The 24727-nt window shown below is 41.3% G+C and overlaps 1 protein-coding gene across 1 annotated transcript; it reads right to left on the minus strand.

The window, feature by feature from the left end:
* Positions 1–238: 238 nt before the first annotated feature.
* dok7b (docking protein 7b) lies at positions 239–23044 on the minus strand. The gene is made up of 13 exons (XM_046404165.1): positions 22618–23044; positions 22456–22501; positions 21487–21575; positions 20702–20852; positions 18723–18923; positions 11817–11936; positions 8891–8998; positions 7403–8304; positions 3968–4039; positions 3353–3398; positions 2313–2465; positions 1988–2176; positions 239–1052 (listed from the first exon to the last, which is right to left on the minus strand). The coding sequence occupies exons 1-13, from the start codon at positions 22669–22671 to the stop codon at positions 913–915; spliced, it is 2271 nt and encodes a 756-aa protein (XP_046260121.1). The 5' UTR covers positions 22672–23044; the 3' UTR covers positions 239–912.
* Positions 23045–24727: the final 1683 nt, after the last annotated feature.

Below are 24727 nucleotides of genomic sequence, written 5' to 3' on the forward strand. Positions count from 1 at the left end.
GGTGAGAAATTGGAACACACACACTGTGCTTCTCAATTTATCAATTCCTGCCCTCTCACAGAGCAGAAGCAGAGACATTGATTGCTGTGATGAATAATGTTACTAGCTGGCTGATTACTCAGTCATGTCCTGCTTGGCCCACATGGGCCTGGATTAATGTAATTTGCACCTGAGATATAACTCTAAGCTGCTTATTTCAATCGAATGCTTTTAAGCTCTGATGTGGAATGATATCCAAGCAAGCTGGGACTCTTAACAGTGGATTGTAATGTGTCAGTGCTACGAGAAAGGACTTGATCTCATGGTGTAATCATACTCTGCTTCAACCCTGTGATTAATCGTTTGAATTTAAATAAAGGCAGTTTCTGACCTCTCGCTAAGAGAGTTCATAATAAGTATAGAAACATCCAGACAGTGTAAAGTAAGTAATTCTTTCCAGCAAAGTAGAACTTGATGCCAAGCAAAGCTGCTGTCTGTCATGTCAGTGGTAAACAGTCTTTGGTGCTCAACAATCATCCTGAGAGAATCTTGAAAGAGGCAGACAGATTTTCCTCCAACCTCAACAGACACAAGTGCCATGCAACCATAAAAAGTATTTCTGGGGTAAATGTCATCAAGGGAAATGCAGGGAAGCACTAATTTAAGTATAAATATATGAGAAATTACGACACAACAGAACACAAAACACATCCAAGATGGCTGCTGTATAAGAGACTTCTCAGACAGTTTCTATTTTCTTCTTAGTGGAATGGATTGTTGGTGGGAAATTGCTGTCCACTGGCACTGTGTTTTACGTGCAGCAAAGATTGGTATGACACGCGGCTGAAATGGAGCACTCAGTTTGTTCAGAGAGATGGAGAAAATCAGTAATGAAAACTATTTTGAAGTGTCACAGAGTTGGGCGTCGCACAGTCAGTTTGGTGGCCCTCGCCGCCTGCTCTCCAGCTGAGTCAGTCTGTCCTCCCTGCCCTGAACATGCTCCGCCCCCACTCTCTGAGCTGTTTCCATGGCAGTGTTGTCGAGGTGGGCGTACCCAATAATGGAGCCCTCTTCTGGTCAGGAAAATTGAGTGGTGAAGGGGGAGAAAAGAGAAAACATTTCTTGTTTCTACTTCTTGTCATATGTTCTTTGACTTAAAATTGTCGCATGACCTGTCAGTCTGTGAGATTTGCAGTTCAGTTACTTTGACCTTGTACCAATTGAGCCACAGAACATTTTCATTAACAGTGCCAGAATATAACTTTAAATTATTCATTTCACCTGATTGTAAAATTGCATACGTTTTTAAGTTGTTCTCTTTAATTTGCCAATTCACTCCTGAGAATTTTAATACATAATTTTAGACTGTTTGTAAATTGGTTTATGTCACTGTTGTCACAATTTAAAAATCTGCGATTGTACCACATCAAATAGATTCTGAACTAGCACTAGAAATCTCATTCATATGTCTGTTTTATATAAATAAATTGTTTCTACACATTCAATGTACTTATCTGCCTCTTTTTGAATTACAAATTGAAAAAAACACATTCCTGTACAGTTTTTCAAATACAGGCAACAGGCACAGGGAGACAGAGGTGCCAAAAGCAGACTGCTGTCAACCAAAGGCAAACTGTTAGCATTGTTAGTCCATCATTATGATAGCAGTGCCATCTATTTCCTTGTCTGTACATTTGTAAAAATCAGCATGCATAGTGGTACAAGAGTTAACAAATCAACCACCCAGCCAGTAAAAAGTGAATGCATAAGGACGCCAGGACATTATGCATTCACATTTAACCAAATCATTTTTAATTTTAGGCTATAATGCAGTGTGTTATAAACTAAAATGCTGTGTGTAGTAGTAATGCTTAGGTCTACAGGAGGCAGAGGCATGGGATGCAAGAGCTGAAGCTACTTCAACAGAAGCCAGTAGAAGGAAAAGACAGCTGGAGATTTAACATGGCCTTTTAAGGCTCTGTGTTATTACTGATACTGGTGGTGTTACCTCTGAGAGCACTGTACGGACTGGAGACTGATGCTGAGCTGGGCTCCTGCAGGTCCAGCTCCGTGCAGTGGAGCTCTCTGCTAGTTTTAGTGGACAGGGAGCTGATGGGGATGTTAACATAATTAACAGTGCTGTGGCTATGAAGTCCAGTGACCAGGGACACAGATGGATGGGGAGACTCGAACACACCTGAAGGAAGAATCCAAAAGGATTAAATTGGTCATACATTTGATCCCAGACAAGCTGGATCAAGTCCCACTGAGACAAATAATTTGTATTTGGAAAACATCACACTTGATTATCACAAGACGGGTAATTTTCTTACCACTTCCTGGTGTTGGCCTGTACATGCCCAGTGTAGCAGGTGGAGGTGGAGGCGCTGAGGGTGGCAGAGAGGGCACGGACATCTTCAGGCCTACCACTTTATCACCAACAGCCCCAATGTCATCATGTTCCTCTCTCACACAGAGAGGAGCGTCTGGAACATAAGTTCTGCACATTAGAGTTTTAATTCAATTCAATTCAGTTTATTTATTTAGCGCCAAATCACAACAGAAGTTGTCTCATGACACTTTCCAATTAGGGCAGGTCTAGACCAATTAGTACATAGTTCACATGATGGCAGTAACACATTAAGTATTCAGATAATCTGTTAGCAAAAAAGACCAAAACACATCCCTGTTGTTAACCTGCCACCCCCTCCTCTCCATCCCATAGTAGCAGGAAGTGCAAAGGAGTTGTTTAGTTGAATATGTTAGTCTCGTCTGCTTGACTCCTTTATCTGACAAAGTTAAAATCCATGGCCCTGACCCTGACATATCTCTGAGATATCAGTAGCCCAACTTTGCTGTGTATTCATAAATCCATAGTGCTATCTGTGGTGGTGAAGTAACAGATAGATTTGTAATTGTGCTTTTTGCCAGTTTCGTCTTGGATCTGTGATATTCTCTGTGCTGCATACTATAAATACTCAATTCTATACTATACTGTGGCCTAGATTCTATTGAGAAGTGCCGTCTCCGTGATCAAAGTGACAGGTAGCTACATGAAGTCAAGGAAGAGCAAGAGGATCATAGAGACACACTGCCACCTCTAGTAGTCCTATAATATTTCTATGATCACTCAATCGCAGACCAAGCCACCTCTGATACCAAGTATTTTAGGGAGACATGACTACAGATATGTCTTTTACTGTAGTTTTTGAAAGTGGACTGGAGATAAATATATTTCCTTCTGAAGCAACATGTTATAAAATTGGCATACTGAAGTTCCATACAAGTACCTCAAAAATGTAAATGCTCCTAGTAACTTTTTACCATTGAGTAATACCCAATAACTGAGCCCTAACTGCATTCACAAACACACCTTGTGTATCATCAGAAGGTAACAGGACTGATGGTGAGCTGGCAACCTGAAAAATAAATGTCAAAAACATTATTTCAAAGATTTTATCTTCACTCTAGCATTAGCTAAAATACATACAGCTCATTTACGGTGTAACAGACTTAAGAAATAAGCTTTGTCATGTTTGATTTAAAGTGATATATGTAACCCCTGCTTAGCTACAGCACTGTACATGACAACTGCACAATGAAGCTGCCTTCATTTCCCAAGATTCTCTTGAGTCAGGTACTTTAAAGACATCATCACCTGATGTGTCTGAATATACTGCAACAGTAACATGTGGAAAGAGGCATTAAAAATCAGCAAATTCGCTCATTAATGTCAGTTGTAAAGTAACTAGTTTACACAGGCGAACATAACTGTCGTACCAAGTCCAGCCATAGCACAAAACCTCTGAGTGTACTGAAATGAGCGAGGATGTGTTTTATTGTTTATGAATTCAAACTTTCATTCATAGGAGGAAAGAGGGAGTTGTTTCATCTTTCAAATGTTCCATAGTCTCGCTTTAAGCCTTTCAAAAGTTCTTTTTTATGGCTCCTTAAGACCCAGAAGTAGCATAGTCAGATAAAATCTTACCTGAGTCAAGCATCTGTTCCTCACTGACCGCCACTGCTCTGGTGTAATGTAATTGTCCAAACCATGGCCGCACTGGGTGGGGAGACAGCAGAGGTTATCGTCGAGGTAGGGTTAATTGGTGAGAAATGAGATATGGAGAGGGAAGATGGACAGAGGGGCTTTGAAAAGGATTGATAAGCAGAAAGAATAAAGGGGAAAGTGCATAAACATGAGGCGAAGGGGGAAAAAAGGCTGCAACGGAGCCAAGAAAACAGAGCTGACATCTTTGACTGGCGATAGACGAGACAAAACGGTGGTGGACTCAGAAATGAGAACTTTCTGACAATGTGTTCCGGTTTACTATTTTCTCCTGCACACAGCACCTAATAACCAGCATCAGGCTCAAGCTTCAGGAATATTATCGTTCATGCTGTTTGTTTCAATGAACATAATACAACTCCAAGCATCTTCTCATTACCCGACATGAAGGACGTGCAGTTTTTTCCACATTGGACTGCTGACACCTCTGAGTCAAGAAATGACGAATAAAGAAGAAACTGATTTGTGTTTCATACAACAGGAATCTCTTCTCAGAGGGTTTCTGCTGGTTTCATCACTATTCATTAACTTACTCAGTCCCCTTTTGCTCTCTCTGAAGCATACACATGATGTATAATGAACACACACACACACTCCCACTCCCTCCCTTACACAACCTGTCAGAAATCACAAGACATGCTGCTTCCGCTTCTGCTCTGATGATAATTTGCTCACAACAAGGGGGAAACGCTTTTCACAACCCATCAGAAAATTAATTAGACAAAGCACAGAAGTCTCTTCCAGTGGATTTTGAGGTATTAGACAAAAGTATTAAAGGGAAAACAACCAGCTCTAGCCAGGTTTTCAACGAAAACCTGTAACTAATTTTTTTTACAATTATTGTTTTTCCGTGTTAGCAGTTCAGAGCCTCAGCAGGTAGCACTGTCACCTCACAGTGAGGGGGGCCAGGCTTTGATTCAAGGTCACAGTCTGGTGTTTGAGTCATCTCACCCGTTTCCACACCCCATGGATTTCAGACCAAAGACAAGCAAAGTCACTTGGACTGGAGACTGCCCATATGGAAGAATCTGAGGAGGCCTGCTGTGTTTGTAGGATACACTGTAGCTCAGATTGAGCCCATGTATAGTCTTAAAACACAAGCCAGCAAATGGTTAAAAAATGGTTTTGTTCCTTCAGTAATCTGGTGTGATAGTAAAGCTTAATAATGCTAGATGTCCCCAGTTTGAATCTAATCCAATCGTAGCAAATATGTTTTATACAGAAATTATTATAAACAGCTGCTTTTCTTTTTGCTTTTATGTTTCTCAGCATTTTGCAGTGTTTTTGGCTTCTCCGTGAGCCTTTGAGCCAATGACTACTGTAAATCACAATTACAGAGGCAGCCAAAAAAGTAAGTCATTAGGTTGAGTCAAGAGTCAATGGCAGTGTGTATATGACGAGGCCAGATAATTGCTGCTAGAACTGCTGGTGCATCAGTCGCAAACACTGCAAAGTTATGTAATACGGCAAGAGCAAAAGTTTAGAGACCCTAACCAAAGGAAAATTCCATTCTATAGCCACCATTAAGTTGAGTCAGCATTCATTCAACATTCATAAATTAAATTTAAAAAAAATGACCATTGCAAGCCTCGACAAACTGACTCCAGCAGCACTATTGTTCAGTAAGGTCTTTTTTTGGCCAGTCTCTCTATGTATGTCATCTGCAGGTTCTGTTTCAGTTTAGGGTCTGGGTTAAGGGTCTGTTAGGGTCTGTTAGGTTAAGTCTAAATGTGGGCTTTTATATGGGCCTCTGGCTGTACATGGAGTAAACTGATGCAATTGACAGTTGTTACTCGGTCTTGCACTTCATTCCTGTTGTTTCCTTTCTGTTTATTGCATCTGATAGGTAATTTGATTATTGCAAATTCCAGATCAATACTTGTACTTGTTTATTGTCAGTTAGTTATGTTAGGTGCAAAGTTTTGGAGTGGCAACTTTGGTTTGTTGGTTGCTGTGCCCACCAATGTGGTCCAGGTCAAAATAGGCATATCTCAAGAACTATCTGATGGATTGCAATGAAATTTGGTGGAGATATCCATGGTGCCCAAAGGATGAATCCTGCTGACAGCATTAAAACTAATAGTAATAGTAATAGTAAAACTAATATTTCCATAAGTCATAAGTGTACTTTGCATCTTGTACTAAACAGTTAGTGTTAGCATGTTAAACTAAGATAAAGTCCATACTAAACATCAGCATGCTAACATGCACACATTAGCATTTAGCTCAAACACTGCTGTGCCAAGGTACAGCCTCACAAAGCTGACTCTTAATCTTGTTCTGTATCCATGTGGCTTATGCATTTGTAGCTTGGGAACTTGGAAACTGTGAACTGCATGTAAACGAAAACTAACAAGAAAGGTTTGCTGTGTTGATGTTATTATAACTTTTGAAATTTCAAAGAAAATTTGACCTGATGAGGCTGGATTTTATGCACAGAGCATCTTTTGTCCATGTTAAAAGTAAAAAGGTGTCCGGGTTCAAAGAGATCTAGCATACTAGAGTAACAAGAGTACAACAGCTCCCCAGGGGTTCCTCTGAAACCGGTTGCTGGAGAAATGCATGAGCCAGTTCTCAAGCTCTGTGGCTTGATGAGAGCAGAACAAGTCACAGATACTGTCAGTCTTCAGCGGTGTCACACTGAGGTGCCTCCACTCTAATACAGCAGATCTGTGACAGCAGATGTCACAGCGTGGTAACCTCAGCGGTATCACTTGAACTCAGCCTGCCTCTTTCCTCATCCCTCAACATCCAAACCACAGCTCTGCCGCAGAGCTCATCCTAGCCTATTAGCACAAGGGATAGTTACATAAGACCCCATTTATGAGCACAAAAATAAAAAAAATACAAATGTGGGCTTAATAAATGTAAGCAGAAACATTAAGGAGAGATTAGCATCTGTGGGAGCGAACCCTAGAGCTGGAAAAAGTGATTAGGATGATGATTTGCAAACATTTTGTTCTATTTCATTAACAGTGCAGATTTAATGCAAATGTTAACACAGAAACAAAACTCCCAAAGAGAATTTGCAGATAGAGAATTTCTCTGAGCTCCATTTACATAATGATGAAAACCTGTCTTTTTTTTTTTTCATTTTGAGCTGTATTATAATGTGATTAACCATATCTCTAAAGGGTGATTAGACTGTAGTATGATGAAAATGTTTATAAAAGCATATGTTCTGTGGTTCACTAATACAGCCTGTGTATCTGGTGTGATCCAATTTCTGAACAGGGGTTTCAATTTCACAGAGGACTCAAAAGGCATTATGCATTATTTAATGATACTCCTCCTGGTATGCTATACTCTACTAGGCTGTTTCACTGGTTGACTGGTCTATTGAAAGAATGTGAGTACCTGTGTTTCTCCACAAACCAAGCCTCCAGGCAGCAGCATGGCTGTAGGTGTGGACCTCCCCTCACTGTCCACAGAGGGCACCCTTTCACTGCCCCAGGAGTGTGAGCGCTGCATCATGGCCTGACACTGAGTCCTGGGTTCTGAAGGGCTGTTGCTCAACCTTTGACCCTGACCACCCCCTCCTTCTGCAGTGCTGCTGCTGTTCCTGCCCAGCTCAGGTGGGCCTTCTTGGGCAGAGGGTTCCCTTATAGACAAGGTTTGGAGCAGACTCCGGGGGGTGTCATACCGCAGTCTGATCAGGCTGGGGATTTGATACTCCTCACTGTGCCTCAGGGATGCACGAGAACCACATCTAGAGGCACAAGAGCAGGAGCCCGAGGTAGCTGAACTGTGCTCTTGGGTAAGTGTGGACTGTAAAGGAGAAGGAGAAGGAGGAGGAGGGGTGGAGGAAGGAACAGAAGGAGATGAAGAAGGAGGAGCAGGCAAGCTGGCCACAGAGCCAAAGTCTTCCCCTCCTGCCTGGCTGGCTGTGTCCAGACTCCCCGTGCATGAGGAGAAGCTTCCTGAATAAGATGACTGACTGCCTGTCGCTATCCCAATCCCACTGTCCAATGAGCTCTGTCGACCGCTGTCATTGAGACCACGAGGATGGAGCTGGGCAGAGGATGGACGAGTCCCGGAGCCTCCCATCACAGCAGCATAAAGCCTGTCATCCGAACTGTTCAAATCCTTCAGTGTGGAGGAGCTTGACGCTGTCTCGTTAGAGAGAAGCGGCCTAGCTAACGGCTCCACCCAGAATGGAAGTCTGCCTCCATAGCTCACATCTGATTGGCTGGAGGAGGAGCTGGAGATGCTACTTTGGTCGTCCCCGGCAACAGATGTGCTGCAGCTGTAAGTGGAAGCTGAAGAGGGCAAGAAAGTTATTAGATCCTGATGAAGTAATTAATTAACCAGTCTGCACACACACACACACACACACACACACTAAAAAGAATTTATCCTTAAAGACCAACATCATTCAATATTTATTATGTAGATCATGTCTTTAATGGGTTGGGTACAAAATATTATGACCCTGTGAAATCAGTTTTCAGTTAACTGTTCTCATTTGCTACAGTCTCTTGTGGATATTTCTGTGTAGTGATTCATGATATCTCATAATCATGATAATCTTTTTCTGAACTCAGTCATGAGTTAGCAAAACGTAATCACAGGACCTCTGACTACTCCGAGCTTCATATTTCTAAGAAACACACATGTAATTATGACACAAAGGTGTTCCATCAATATGAATCCCATCAGTATGAATAAAGGTGTCCCATCAATATGAATCTGGTGGTCGGCTGGACCAGCCTGATTTATAGCAAATTTCTGAAGGCCATGACAGACTACATCAACATGTAAACATCCTAAGATTATGCATAGATTATAGAGTGCTCATGAATTATATATTGAATAGGCCAAGGTGAAGGTAATGGAAAAACCTACCAGTGCTGCTCGCTAGGCTGCAATGAGACAACATGCTGAGTCTTTTCTCCAGCTCTGATGTTTCCTTGCTGATTCTTTCCTCCGCTGACACTGGGTCAGCATTGGGATCTGTAATTCATATGATACAAGCAAACACACAAAAAGAGCACAAAAACATAAGACCCTCCAAATGTGTTACCAGGAAGACAAGGCACGTTTATGCCCACAACTGATGACATTAAAACACATGTTCAGGGTGAATGTAGTCCATTGGAGTTTTGATGTCATATATATAGATAAAGACCTGAATGGAAATATTTAAGATAATTCACATTTGACTTATCTTTTAAAAGGCATAAGGTGTGAAAACATATTTCAGCACACTAGAATGTCTTTTACACATATACACCTCACAAAACCAGGCCAGAAAACTTATCTATATAAAGGTAGTTGTTAGTTGTAAGTTGTTAGGGTGCTACTGTATGCATCAGCCTGCCCTTCAAGATGTTTGCTGTGTGTGTGACTCTGTCTCCAACTGTTACACTGTAAATTTAACATCTCTCAGAGGAGGTTATAGGCGCCTTGACTATTAGTTTGAACATCAATTTAGTGTAAAACCCTGCCAATTACACACTTAATGCCTGCTATATATACATGCTGCATGTGTGCGGCCATCAGCATGTGCACATTGCAGTGGGTCAGGGTGTTTGTGTGTCTAAGTGTTAACAACCTAACCCTTGGATCTCAGCCTCTGGACTGCACAAGCTAATGCCAACGTGCAGATGCCAAGTTTCTTCACTACACTATGTGAGGTGTCAGCTAACATTTGCTAACGCTGCTGGTCTATGCTAATTATAGCTACTTCACAGCACTGAATGCCGTGGGGTTACAGTGGGCCTCAAAGCAGACTCACACAGGCCGATTCGCACTAGAATAAATGTTCCAGGGAGGAAGAAGTTCAAGGCATAACTTCCTAAAAAGCAATGTCTGGACCCATAAAAAGTAATCTCTCTCAGTCATCACTTATGGCCAACCAGAAGTGTGTGGTGGTGTCTGTAGTAGTCTGTATGAGACTGCACCCGGTCTGTATTCTTATTTTGTCATTATTTTTGCTGCAATTTTTTGAGATGTTTCTAGCAGTAAGCAACTCTGAAGAAAGAAGAAGATTTGTCTTATTTCCAAGTCATCAGATGCTGACATTTTGGGCTGGTGGCAGTTTAAAGTACACTATACAGACAAAAGTATTGGGACATGTCCTTTTATTATTGAATTCACTTATGAAATGGGGCTGTTTTTCAGGGTTTGGGCTCAGCCTCTTACTTCCAGTGAAGGGAAATCGTAATGCTTCAGCATATCAAGACATTTTGGACAAAGCTATGCTTCCAACTTTGTGGCAACAGTTTAGGGAAGACCCTTTTCTATCCCAGCATGACTGTGCACCAGTGCACAAAGCAAAGTCCATAAAGGCATGGTTGGATGAGTTTGGTGTGGAAGAACTTGACTGGCCCACACAGAGCCCTGACCTCAACCTCATCCAACACCTTTGGGATGAACTGGAACAGTAATGTGAGCCAGTGTCAAACCTCACAAATGATCTACTGGGCAATGGAATGGGCAAAAATTCTCACAGAAACACTCCAAAATCTTGTGGAAAGCCTTCCCAGAAGAGTGGAAATGGACAGCTGCAAAGCTGTCTGTATGTTTAGAATGTCATTAAAGTCCCTGTTGGTGTAATGGTCAGGTGTCCGAATACTCAAAACTCTCTGGATACTCTTGTCTTGTTTTAGTGAGAAAGACTGAAGGTATGCAGAAACAAATTTTAATTTTGTTTACAGTAAAAGTCCACAGGGCACCTTTAAGTACAGGGCTTAAGAAAATTGAGTTATGTCTCATAACTTTAGTGTAGTGTGAAGAGCTACCAAAAATGCTTAAGTTATGGCTGACAGAGCCATCCATGTGTTCAAGAAAACAAGCTTTGGGGCTGATCTTTCCTTTAAAGTCAGTCTTTCTGAAGTACAACAACTGCAAGTAAAAGAACTCCTGGGCAACCAAGATATAAATAATTCTACGGAGACCTATTGACAGGAAAGTCAATGAAAACGATCATTATGATGGAAATAGATGGAAATAGATGGGGAAACTGGGTCCAGGTCAAAATAGTCAGGTTATATTATCATTTTAAATAGCAGAATGATAGAGGAACCCTGACAAAAGTGGCACAGAAAATGAATGGGTGGATGAATGGAAAAATATAGGAAATTACATTAGACTTATCTCCACATTCTGATTACTTCTGCATCTAGTTCATCTCAAGCATTACCAAAGTTTTACAACTTTCGTTTAAGTTTATGTTATGTCCAAAAACCACAAAAAACACATCTGTGAGACATCCTGTGAGTGTGTGTGTATGTGTGTGTGTGCATGTGTGGATGTGTGGTGTATCACAATAAGAAAAGTCTTCTTCTCTGTCTAATCAGACGTCTTTGGTATGTGTCCTGTATAACTTCCCTCTTTCCAACTGACACTAAACTCTGTCTCCATATTTGTGGTCTAAGCAATGCCTGTGAAATTAGCAGTACATTACAATAATGCACAAGTCACACACAAAGTCATGACTCCTTAATCCACAGAGTGACCCTTGGGGCCTTAAGCATGTGGTGTTTCCGCTAGCATGGCGCCTGACACAAATGCTAAACATGCGCTCTAAACAGGCAGTAAACCTTTATAATGGAAGTCACAGAGTCACATACCAATGTGATTGATTGTTTTAGTTCAGAATAGTAGGCCTCTTTTGCAGATATTTCTTCAACAATATTACAATTTAAGACTAAAATTAATTATTGTACTGTACAGATTTATGCTCACAAGCATATTCTACCGTTTTTTGAAAAAAGCTTATATGTATGCATATGTATGTGTGTGTGTGTGTGTGTGTGTGTGTGTTCACCTGGCAGGACAGGTTGCAAGCCATGAGGGGCCCTGCTGGGGGTGATGCCCCTGACAATGCAGTCAAACAGGAAACTGATCTGCTCTCCTTCTGAACAGGACAAGAAGAAAACACCAGCCCCTGGAAAGTGGATGGGGACAGAGAAAGACAGCATTATTGATGAAAGAGGCACATATGAATGTGATGGATAACACAAAACATGATTAAAAACACAGAAAAAATGTTGAAAATTACAAGTCAACAAATTAAAAAGAAGAGGTAAGCAAAGGTAATAAAACCGTTTGAGTTAAGGGTGAGATACATGTCAAAATTTTTGGAGCAAGGCCAAATGGTACAAGTACATCTCAAATAGAATACCATGAAAAGTTCAATATTTATTTTTGCAGAAAGTGAAACCCATATATTATATAGATTCATTACACATAGAGTGAAATATTTCAAGCCTTTATTTCTTGAAATTTTGATGATTATGGCTAAAAGATAATGAAAACCCAAAATTCAGTCTCTCAGAAAATTAGAATATTGTGAAAAAGTTCAATATTGGAAATAACCTCAAAACACCTGCCAAGATTTCCTGAGCCTTGAAATGGTTTCTCAGTCTGGGTCAGTAGGCTACACAATCATGGGGAAGACTAATGACTTGATAGATGTCATTCACACCCTCCACAAAGAGGGAAAGCCACAAAAGGTTGTTGCTGAAGAAGCTGATTGTTCACAGCGTGCTGCAAAAGTGTGTTAGGAAAAGATGCACCAGCAAAAGGGATAACTGCAAATTTGAGGAGGATGGTCCTCAGATGAAAGCAAATTTTGCATTTTATTTGGAAAACTGAGATTCTGGAGGATGAGTGGAGAGGCACAGAATCCACATTGCTTGAAGTCCAGTGTGAGGTTTCTACAGCCAGTGATGATTTGGGCTGCCATGTCATCTGCTGGTGTTGGTCCACTGTGCTTTCTGAAGTCCACAGTCAATGCAGCCATCTACCAGGAAATTTCAGAGCACTTCATGCTTCCTTCTGCTGAACAAGCTATATAGAGATGCTGATTTCATTTTCCAGCAGGACTTGGCAAACGCCCACACTGCCAAAGGTACCAAAAGCTGCTTCAGGGACCATGTTGTTACTGTACTTGACTGGCCAGCAAACTCGCCTGACCAGAACCCCATAGAGAATCTATGGGATATCGTCAAGAGGAAGATGAGAGGCACCAGACCCAACAATGCAGATGACCTGAAGATCGCTATCAAAGCAACCTTGTTTTCCATTCCACCTGAGCAGTGCCACAGGCTGACTGCCTCTATGCCACACAGCATCGAAGGCCCAACCAAGTGTTGAGTCCATAAAAATGAACATACTTTTCAGAAGCCTGACATGTCTGTTTAAAATATCCGTTTTTTTTTAATGAGCTTATGTAATATTCTAATTTTCTGAGACATTGAATTTTGGGTTTTCATTATCTTTACGCCATAATTATCAAAATTTTAAGAAATAAAGGCTTGAAATATTTCAATCTATGTGTAATGAATCTATATAATATATGGGTTTCGATTCTGAAATGAGTGATAAAAAATATTGAACTTTTCGTGATATTCTAATTTTTGAGATGTACTTGTATTCAGTGAGGTTTTAAGACTTTGAGCCAGCAACAAACCTTTCTTCTAAAAGTTACATAAAGCATCTCTCAATTCAGCCCCCACTCTTATTAAGTTCACACAGAGCTTGGAGTCCGCAAAAACACAAGACAAGAAAAAAAAAAACTCGAAACATCAAAAGCTCATATTGCACAGATATTGAGAAGACAGTATGTCCTTACTCAGGGATTTGGCTAACAAAAAAAGGAAAAAGGAAATAAACATCTGAATTTGCTGTTAATGAAAAAGGAAACACCTGAGAGTCTTGAGTAACATTAGTAAGCAAAAGATTTTATAAACTGCTGTTGTTTTATTAAAGTACTTATGTTCAATGTTAATATATAATATTTGGCTGATGGTCCATCCAGAATGTTGATGTTTTACTTAATAAACTTACTTACTTAACATTTTGCTTACTTTCATGTGTTCAGTGTTACTACTGTGTACTTTCTGAGCACCATTTGGATCTTCAAGCTGAATAACTGAAGAGTTTCTTGCTTGAATCATGACTGAGCACTGACTGTAATGGAAACCTATTAGCTTCATCAAGCTGTTGTGTATTTTATTGTGTTTTTCTTGAGTCAGTGGAGATGCTTGGCCTGCAGACTGACTGCCAGCACGAGGAGATGAAGTAACTACACAGTTAATATCAGACTATGGCTGCTAAACACTAAAAAGAAAAGCAACAAAAGCAAAAAATGTTCTGCTTTTAATCCAAATGAATAAACTGAACTGACTGAGGGACATTTGATAAACCCAGAATCATACAGTCCTCACCTTTGTGAATCTAGAGTTTTGTAAAGTATGTAAGAAAGGTGTACGTCACAAGTGACACAACTATAAACCACACTGAACCCTTTATGCACCCATTCAGTCATTCAGGCATCAAAATCAGACCAAGAGAAAAACAAAAAACAGTGTATGGCTTTGAAAGTGAGGACTGTCAAATTCAACTTCACATCAAAGTAAATGACGGTTTAAGCTAGAATTGCTGCCTAATGGTTGTATGTCTCCATGCACCAGTCTAGTTGCAATTTACACCCACATCTTTCCAAACTCATATATGTAGTGAGGACTGAGAGGTGTTTTTAAAGTGTTGTCCACCAATTTTTTCTTTTTTTTCAGGAGGTGTTCTGTTACTGTTTTTGTACTGGCATGTCCCTTTCCTTTATGGATTGCTCATTAAGTCAATTTCATCATCTGGTTGCCGTCTGGTGAAGGTGTTTCATTAACAGATCTTCCTCTCAACCACAAGGTGTCTTGCTTTAAGGGACAACATGACTCAGATTTATCTTTGGAATATGAAAATCTCAAATTTTTGGCAGTCATTTTTTGTATTTATTATAGACACCAAAGAGCCTTGTTGGACCTGGTCCTCATTTATTTCTCACAAATGGGCTGTGCTCAGCTGCATGACAACTCCACTTAAGAGTCACAGATCTTATTTTCTTATTGTACTAGTAGAGCATTCTTTTGAATCTGGGCGCAAGCAACACCATGTAAACAAATCTGTTTTATCCTCTAAACTGGCTGATATAAGCTAACAGGTAACTTTTCTCTTCAGCGCTCTCCGATGTAATGACCTATATATAAGGTAGAAGTAATGAGTCAATAGCAGGGGACAGCTGTTTGCAAGAAGGTTAACAACTAATTCAAAAGACTTCAACACCTCTAATGACAGGTGGAGAGTCAGAGGCATTTTAATCTCTGGGGGTCACTCACACCTTAATGTCACACGACATCAGAGTAGTTGATGTTGCCTTTTACTTCTAGAAAGCATCTGAGCTGGACAAATAGGGATATGGACAAACTGTAATGACACTCAAAGGTAAGCAGCAAAACTGCTGCATAACACTTAATAAACAACACACAACAAAAACACGCACTGACACAGTTCTGTACTATGATACGATGGGTTGTGTTTATGGCAGCTGAGGGACAGGGAGAGATTGCTGACATAGTATTTCGGCTTAAAATTACTTATATCTTGATCACAAGCCTTGACCAGTCATCCAAACTCTGCTGAAAAATGATTTATTACCGTGTCTGCATGTGAGCTGTGAAGCCGTGTGTGTGTGTGTGTGTGTGTTTGTGTGTGTTGAGGGGGGTTGACATAAACGCAGTTCGAAGACACAAGCTCTGCTCCAAACATCATCGATCAATGACCGCATTGGCCTCATCACATCGAGTGGAAGCTGGAGTGTTGATATGACTGTATACTGACTCACACTGCTGCGGTGTGTGCACGCATCCGTGCAACCAAAGGCACACGGCCAACAGAAATCCATGAAGATCCCAGCTCGACTGATTACTGTCTAGTAAAGGGCTTCACCCAGATGACTGCCCACTATCCCACCGGATTGGTCGGTTTGCTGCGTGTGTGTGTGTGTGTATCTTGTGTGTCCATGGCAGTAAAAAGGATTGTCATGTCACTGTGGTGTACGACTTCAGCTCTTCAGCCAAGAGTCGTATCATCCCAGGCACAGCTGACTTTAAAAGTGCAGCTGCAGCAGAGAGCAGTGTTTCAGTCAAGGGTAAAATATTTTTATACAGCAGCATTAGATGACCAAGAGCTCACTTACTGATTGCTTGAGCAAAAAAGCCTCAAGGGAAATTAGGGAGCTGAGAGGGTAAAGGAGTTAAAATTTTTTATAAGACATTGATTCAAATTACAGGGCTGAAAAAATGTAGCCTAATGAAGAACTATTTGTCTCTACTAATTATTTTGTACCACTGGCCCATCTTTGCAGTGATCATGGCCTGATAGTCTGTTGTAAATATGCAGTCATTTTGTACTTCTAAAGCATATTAAGGCGCTGTGAGTTATTAAAGGACTCATCACACACCCTCAGGCGCCAAGTTTTTCTTTGGTGGGGTTTCTAAAGTCTAAGCACACCAATGTGTTTGTGCATCCTAATGTGTTTGCATGGTTCATCCAACATCAAGACACACAGTTGTTCAGCTGAACAAAACGGCAAATCAAAGGGAAATAATAATCAGCATTATATTGATGGGCAGCTGCTGTGAAAATAAGACCTATACACCATTTTTACAGCAAACATTCTGACTTGACATGATAGAGAAAGCACAGACAAGGAGAAGCACCATTTGCACTAATAACAGCATGTGAATGAAGTCGCTGTTATGCTTTGACTGAAAAACATCTCTTATGGACTGATCTGACCAGAAGCAAAAACAGTTTTGTGAGAAAATCTATATTGCTGTGGATTTCATTCTTTAGGTTTTGTAGTTGTTGTTTGTCTTAGTTTTCAAAGCCAGTGATGTGTGAGACAGCATAGTGCTTGTAAGTTCCTTCCCGAGATAAACATAAAGGAAAAGCTATGCCACCAAGAAAAGAGAGCAGATGATCACTGACTGTGTCACTGACCTAATGGTTGGTATATGATTAGAAGTGAAGTGATAAACAGTATAATTTCCTCTGCTTATGGTTACTGAAAATATTTAAAGGAGCTGCTAGGTGGAGCAGAGCTAATTCTGTTCATTTTTGATGACTCCTCCAAAAAAATGTTAAGAGGGACCGTCCATCTTGGTATTTGCGATAACTTTGCACACAATGCGGGTGTACACAACTTGAAGCATGAAAGTACAAAACATTAGCAAGTGCTTAGAGACAAGAGCGCATAAACACACTGCAATGATCCGTGTGTAAAAAATCTGCTTTGGGTGAAACCAGACATCATCAAAAGCCTGCTATGTCTCACATGTCCTCACCAAATACAAATAAACATGTAAAAATGTAAACCAACACTCCGCTTTACCTTGCAATCACGCAAGGAATGTCACTTGCTGATTTGACTCTCGCATCCCTCTCTTTCTCTCACTCTCTGTTTCTGCAGCCAAGTGGGCCTCTCGCTACTGCCCCAGTGGCTGCTGGGTAATATGGAAATAGAGGTGAAGGAGAAAACTGTCATTGGAGTTCTAGCCAGTCGGTGTCATGTGATTGGCTCAGTGACTACTACAAGGGAGGCTGGTATTTATAGATGGTGCCCATCAGAGCACTGAAACCAGACTCTGAGGACCTCATGGTTATTCCTGTAGGAGCCATGAGACTGTTTGCACACACACACACACACACACACACACACACTCAGACAGATGTCACATTAGTGCATACAGGAACTTTCTCTTAACACTAACACCTCTCTAAAACGGCACAATAGCAAGGAGATAGTTATCACTATAAAGGAGAACTAGCAAAAAACATATTTTAAGGCTTCAAAATAAAGTCAGGATCAAAAGACTTATTTTGCTCTTCATGTATCTCACTCTTTCACACACACACACACACACACATCTCCACCCAAATACATAAAAGTTCCTCACATTCTTCACATTCATGCTCAAGTCAACTGGACATTCAGAGGATACTTCAAGCCTGGAAAACACACACACAAACTTTAAGTGTCAAATATTCCTTTAGCTGCATTCTGCTGAATTTATGGGTGCCTTTTCTGGAAATGTTTTTATTTATGTAATGAAAAAAGTGTCCTAATAACAGACCTCCTTCTTCATTTCCCTACGGGCTCCTTCATGGTTATCGACTACATATAGCTGCTGCTGCTTCTTTGTAAATATATTATTAAAGTATTATTCCTCTGTGGCTTTCATGTTTTAATCAGAGAGGATAATGCATGTCTGTGATTGACTGGCGACCTGTCCAGGGTGTACCCCGCCTCTCACCCGTTGTCAGCTGGGATAGGCTCCAGCCCCCCTGTGACCCTCATGGATAAGCGCTATAGAAAATAGATGGATTGACGAATGGATAATGAATGTATCTCAAGGACCTTTGCCTATGCTTCAGTCTATAGTCTAGGCCTACATATTAACCACCAGCTAAAAGCATACTGTTAATGAGTAATTTTTTTTCTCTTCCAGTAATCTATGTGTTTACTTTGGTTTGCTTTGCAAGATGAATACATTGAGAACACAGAAAGAGGCTCTTTGATTCTGAGGGAATAACATCAAAATATGCTGGTGACTCACAGATTTTTCTCCTCATTAAGCCACATTATGCTGCTGTATCTCTGTTGGAAATAATCCTGACCTCACATCATGTAGGTTTGGACATTTGGCCACAAATTAGACAAATAAACAATTGAGAACAACAGAACACAGCAAGACATCTGAGGTTTGAGGTCTGTGGATTGCCAATGTCTGTTTTTCAGCTATTAGTATTTAAGTGTTGCGCTGTTTCGATGCAGGCTGAAGTCTCTAAATTCACATAGCAAGAAAACCCCCTCAATCCATTTGTTACTTACAGTATCCACAGCGAGTCCCACCCTCGAACACAAAGCCATTCGGCACCGCACCATACCGCCGCAATGCCGACAACTTCCAGTGGCCAACGACGACAGGAGGGACGCCTCTAGTGAGGACCAAGAGGTTGTTGCACAGGTGGAGAGAGGCGGGGCCGCTTTCCAGTTTGGTACCTGGCTCGACATTGACACTGAACCTGTGGACTGAAGGAGAGAGAGAGACACACACACACACACACACAGAGGAGAGAGAAAGTGTCAAAATGACTTCAAGACAGTTGAAGTATCTTTGATCATAAAGCACATCAGAGCAACAGCAAACTGTGTGGAACATAAAGACAAAAAACAAACAGGGCTTATCACACATATGCACACACAAGCATATGAACACACATGTGCAAACTGAAGGCTGCATTAATGATGATTAAGCAGTTCTCTAAGCTCTGCTGGCTGCAATTTGTCATTGCTTAGTGTGTGCAGATGGCATGTTTTCATTGCCAAGGTCTGTCTTTGCCTCCAAACACAGAGAGCACACAGTATATATTGTACATACTGTATATATGTGTCATTTTGAAAGTAGTTAAAGTATTTTCTGCTTTTTGGGGGGGGTGTTAACAAAGCAAGTAATCTCAAGCAAGTTTTAAATCACGTAAAGGATGTAAAACTTTGATATTCACACTTTGCAAGGAGGGTAAATTGAGATTTCAACATTTGGCCAAAGGCTGAAGCTTTACAGCAGCACTGTGGGCAACCTGCAGGCATTAAACACACTTTTTCTGAGTAAAGAGAGCTGGAGTGATATACAGGAGGAAATAAATGCATGTACGACTCAGTACATTTTAAACCTTCTCAGCTGCAGAGAGTGCGACTACAAAAACTCCTCGTAAAATCTGGACTTCTTCAAGTTTTTGCCGTGTGTTTTACATTGCAAGATCAAATATTTAGTATGCTGTGGATTTTATTATATTTAAGAGTCAGAGGGACTGAAAAGTACAGCGTTGTAATATTGAGAAAACTGCAGTTTCATGAGGATAAAATAATGTGACATCCACATGAAAGAGGAACAGGCTGCTGGTGGGTCATACAAAAAGGTAAGCTGAACCCTTGCAAATATCCTGCAGGTAATATTTTGGAAAGAGGAGGAAGAGGAGACTGCCAATGCAGAAAAATGTTAAGAAATAAGAGTACTGACAGTACTGCTTGGTGCTGCCCCCAAAAAAGGTCAATTCAACTTGCAACCTGGTTGAGAATTACAGTTAAAAGTATGCCTGAAGTAATTTAAGTATGTTATTAAAATTCATGGTGGTAGAGAACATTTCTCAATAAGCAAAAAAGAAAGTTGGAGTAGAGGTAAGGAGTTATTCGTGAGAGGTTTGAGTTAGAATTCTTAGGTGAACCACCAGAAACTTATAATTGAAAGCCACAGATAAATGCTTGTGTTTATTACTTCTTCACACTGTTAGAGTGGACCTGTATCATGAGACTCTTCTTGCAAACTTCAGATTGTGCAGGGGAAGCCTCTAAAGGATAACAGGAGGACCCTTCACTTGCACTACGTCTTAGAAATTTTACTTAGGAGCACACTACATTACACTTACAATAAAATTAAGTAAACCTCATAAGTCATATCAGGCCATCTCTGTCTACAACAGTTTATAATCAGTTTCACTGAAGAGAAAGTTGTGGAGATGAGACAGCAGATGTTGCAGACAGAGAAGGACCAGAGTGACTGAAGATAGATTTTATCTGCCCGTGTAATTCCACCTGTGATTTCTAGCCAGTGACTTCCAGTGGAGTGGGTAGCAACACTTACAACACAGGTACATACACAGTACACACATATGGCCGCATTCAGACTTTACTCTTTTTAAAGGGTCAATAGGAACTGACCATATCATGCTCTAAAGGTCTGATAGAGTTGATTTTTCACTCAGGATCCTTCACACATCACATCCAAGAACTGTGATCTCCACACCACTGACCTTCTCCCAGGCTGTAGCGGACGCGGGCATCCCAGGCCAGCAGGGCGTCTCGGCTGCTGAAGCCCAGAACCAGCGTGTGTGCCAGACAGAGGATGGAGAGGGTGTAGGATACCCCTTCATACCCCGGGCCTGGCTCCACGCCACAGATCCCCTGAAGGAGCAGAATGCATTAGACTGAGAATTTCGACTGCACTTGACAAAATATTACTCAGACGCCTAAATTAGCCTAAATGAAATGAGGTCAGGTGGATTTATCCTAATGAAAATCTGATGGCAGATGTGAACACTTTCCCAGCTAAAGGCAGTGAGAAACTGAAACATGAGAGCGAAACACAAAACTCTCTCAGGTATCAGGGAACCTCATTAATCTTGCAGTTGATCTTGTGACTGCAGTTCCCTTTGCTCTGGTGCAGCACTGAGATTAGATCACATGGTCTCTGGGAATGAGTTCATATGAAAAAGAAATTTATCATTCGATATTCTGGACATTCAGCATGATAGTCTTGTCCCCCATTCCTCTTTATTTAATGCTGGAGTTTTCTTTTTCAGCATTTGGTGCATTAACTTGCAGTTATTTGACCAATTCTCTTATCCTCTGAGCGGAAGACCCTATCCATCAACATGACATTCACATTATTTGGTCTACCCCTGTACATATGAGAGCAGTGAAATGACAGCAGCAGACGGCCCGACTGGTTGTGTGATGCAACAAGACTAAAGAGCTGTAATAAACCTGCCACCAGTGCGGTTCACTTGTACATGAGATCAGAGGCAGTTGAACCTACCTCCAGTGTCACACTGATCCGCTCCTTGTGGCCACTGGCCTTCTCCTTCCCTTTCTTCTTCTCCTTATAGACCAGCAGAGACAGGCAGTCTGACGCAGACACGCAGGGCAAATACACAAAGAGTGGGGAGCTTTTAAGACTGACAGGCTTAAAAGTCAATTTTGTGATTCATTTCAGAGTGCAGAATAACAACAGTGTTGCTTTTTTGTAATGTAGGCTGCGTGCCTGCCTGTGTTTATGGCACAGCTGTCACAACACACCCTAAAACAATGAACTGATCCGCTGGCAAAGCTGATGGTGAAAGACAAGAAACAAATGCAACATACTCTCTCTCTCTCTCTCACACACACACACACACACACACACACACACAGTAGCCTACACTATTCCCACCCAGTTTCTTCAAGGACACAGCAGTAGCCTACAGCTTGAGCCATATGTTTCGATATGCTGAGAGGTCTGCCCTCACAGCATCTCATGTGGAGCTCAGTACCCTTTGAAAACAACGCTGCTTTCTTTTTTTTCTGCCAAACTTGCAGAGAAAAACGTCCATGAGTCGCCGTTTATGTTTTTAGCTGAAGGACTTTTAAATAATGAATCTTAAAGCCACCTGGCACCATAAAACCTCAAGATTTAATATCCACACTCTTAATTTGAAGAGAGAGGCGTGTTTTGTCTGCACTCTTTAAAGGTGGATTTGGTTAATAAAATAAATTCAGTCGATCGCTGTATTGCGTAACATCTTCACGTGTTGACGCGGACACGGTGCGTTACGCGCTTCTGTGGCTCACAGCCAAGCGGCCAATTGACAAGTTGTGATTAGTTCAGCTGCAGAAAGCCAGTTGAGATTATTGCTGAACGATACGAATGAATGAACTGGTGACTTTCCTATCGCTGTGAAAACGTGCACATTTTGACCGGCAACAATTAAGAGCTGACTGAAAGAAGTAAAAGCTGTTTACCACATACCTGCGACCGGAGAGGGTTTCCGAAGAACGACCCACCGAGTCTTCCACTGTGGACAAGTTTGTAAAGAATCAGAAAATGACAAAGTACATTTTTGCAGTTGGCCCTGGAGTGCGGAAAGACATTTTAAAGCTCAAAAATGAGAGTAATATTGAAGGGACTGACCTTTTTTCCATCTCTAAACTTGACTTGTCCCTCCACGACAACTGTATCCGTCATCTTCTGTCATGGTTCCGAGCAGCTGTGTGTGTGTGTGTGTGTGTGTGTGTGTGTGTGTGTGTGTGTGTGTGTGTGTGTGTGTGTGTGCGCCCTGTACGCCGCCTCTCTCCTCTCCACAGAGGGGGGAGGTCACATTTCAAAATAGCATTTACAGCTCAGGTCCCGCAGACTGACTGCACTCTCTCCGGGCCATCAGACCACCGAGGCGGGTAGACGCACCAGTCTCCCCCCGCGGGCTGCTGCCAAATTAGTACAGTTGTCATCCTGCGTCAAGTGCTTATTGTTTACAATGGAGCTAATTTGATTAAAACCACATAACTCGCGCACCTTTCACTTAACTCATGAGGCTGGCCCTCAGCCGGGTGTTAGACTGGGATTCAGCGGAGCCTCAGCTCTGTCCGTTTAAAGCCAGTTTAATCTGGAAGAGCTGGCTGGTGAGTAATCCCAATTCAAAGATGTGAAATGAGCAAAATAGTTTCAAATCCGCAACAATAAATAAACGATTATACAAGATTACTACTCAAGAAAATACTTTATTATTTGAACTTGATATGTCTGTATCCACTGAATGATCACATCCTGAGGACAAAAGGAGAATACAGCAGTCCAGCTCCACTGATTTACTCTTGTCTCATAGCAACAAGCCACAGTCCAAAATAAAGTCTTGCATCTTAAGGCACTTGACTCAGAACAGGATGTTTTTGGGGGTGGTATTATTTCCAGGGCCTCTGTGAGTTCAAGAGTATTTATCCATGAGGTGACAGAGGAATTCTGGACTAGCTGGTGAATAAAGTGCCACAAAACAGAAGAACTGTCACTCCCTCGCTATCTTGGCCTAAATATTGCACACAGCTGACAATTTCTAGGGTGATTCAGGTGGTGCAAGAACTTTAACTGACTTCAACACTGCTCTAGTTTTTTTTTTTTATCTACCATTGTGGCTGTCTTCTGTGGCTCTGGAGGAGCCTGGTTAAGTCTGGGAAACCATTATGATGACATCAATAGGGGTTGCAAGACTGAAAGATGTGGGTGTTTTCCAGGTGGGGAGGGTCTAACAAAAGATGCTTACTACAGACTGAAAGTCAGAATATTTCTGTATGTCTCTGTTGGGTTGACTTTTGCCCATTCAGAAATCTCTCAAAAGAGCAATACTAATTCGCTGGATTGCCCCTTAAAATTACTGCGTCACAGATCCATTAAGGTGCATCACTGTGTCCCAGTTACATATGATATGCTCTTTGTATACAGTATGTACTATCCAGTATACTAATTGGTAAAAAAAAAGAATCTTATAGCCAGTAATAATAGCTGTGAAACTGAATGTATTGGATTAAATATTACAATATTCCCCTCTGAAATGTAGTCTAGTATATAGTAGTTTTAACTGGAAATACTCCGACAAGTCCTTGTACTTAAAGGTCCAGTGTATATGATCTGTATGATCACCACACACTCCCCTTCCAAGCACGTAGGACAACCTACTGTTTGCCAGTAAAACATTAAAGGCTGTCACAGTGGTGGACATGGAGGAAGAGAACCTGCTGCTCCTGCAGATATAAAACACTCGTTCTAAGCTAAACACAGTTTTTAGTTTCAGGTGATTATACACTTTGAACACTTAATTCTGAAAATTATATTCCATTTCTTCCAATAGATCCCCATTAATCTTACACACTGGACCTTTCAGTACAGCTCTTGAATGAAGGTACTTCCTTTCCACCAAAGGACAACACATACTGAGAATAAGCATGCCATATGGAATTGAGGACACAGCATTTGATTAATCTTAGTCTGCCATCTTGTAATTGCAGTCCTCCGTAGAGAGAGCAGGAGCAGCTGTACACTTGTTGACACCATGCCCTTGGTCTCAACTTGACCCCCAAACAGAGTCTGAGCTGCAGCAGAGACCATCGGTGTGGTCAGAGTCACAGAGACGCCATCAGCAGGTCAGACAGGCTGTGAGTCCACTGAGTGACTCAGGGTTCCTCAAACAAACGTTGCTTTCAGTTTACTCCGGTCTATCTGCCCTTTGCCCTCACTCCGCTCTAAATGTCTC

Source organism: Scatophagus argus, chromosome 2 (genome assembly GCF_020382885.2).
Source record: "Scatophagus argus isolate fScaArg1 chromosome 2, fScaArg1.pri, whole genome shotgun sequence".
NCBI classification, from domain to species: domain Eukaryota; kingdom Metazoa; phylum Chordata; class Actinopteri; family Scatophagidae; genus Scatophagus; species Scatophagus argus.

Bases quoted from the DNA above. Each gene is read 5' to 3' on its own strand.
- dok7b (XM_046404165.1), bottom strand. From the start codon at position 22,671: ATGACGGATACAGTTGTCGTGGAGGGACAAGTCAAGTTTAGAGATGGA. The intron at 21,576-22,455 runs GTATGTGGTAAA...TGTCTGCGTCAG, and splicing joins GAAACCCTCTCCGGTCGCAG to ACTGCCTGTCTCTGCTGGTC. The intron at 2,466-3,352 runs GTGTGTTTGTGA...CTTATGTTCCAG, and splicing joins ACCTTCTGATGATACACAAG to ACGCTCCTCTCTGTGTGAGA.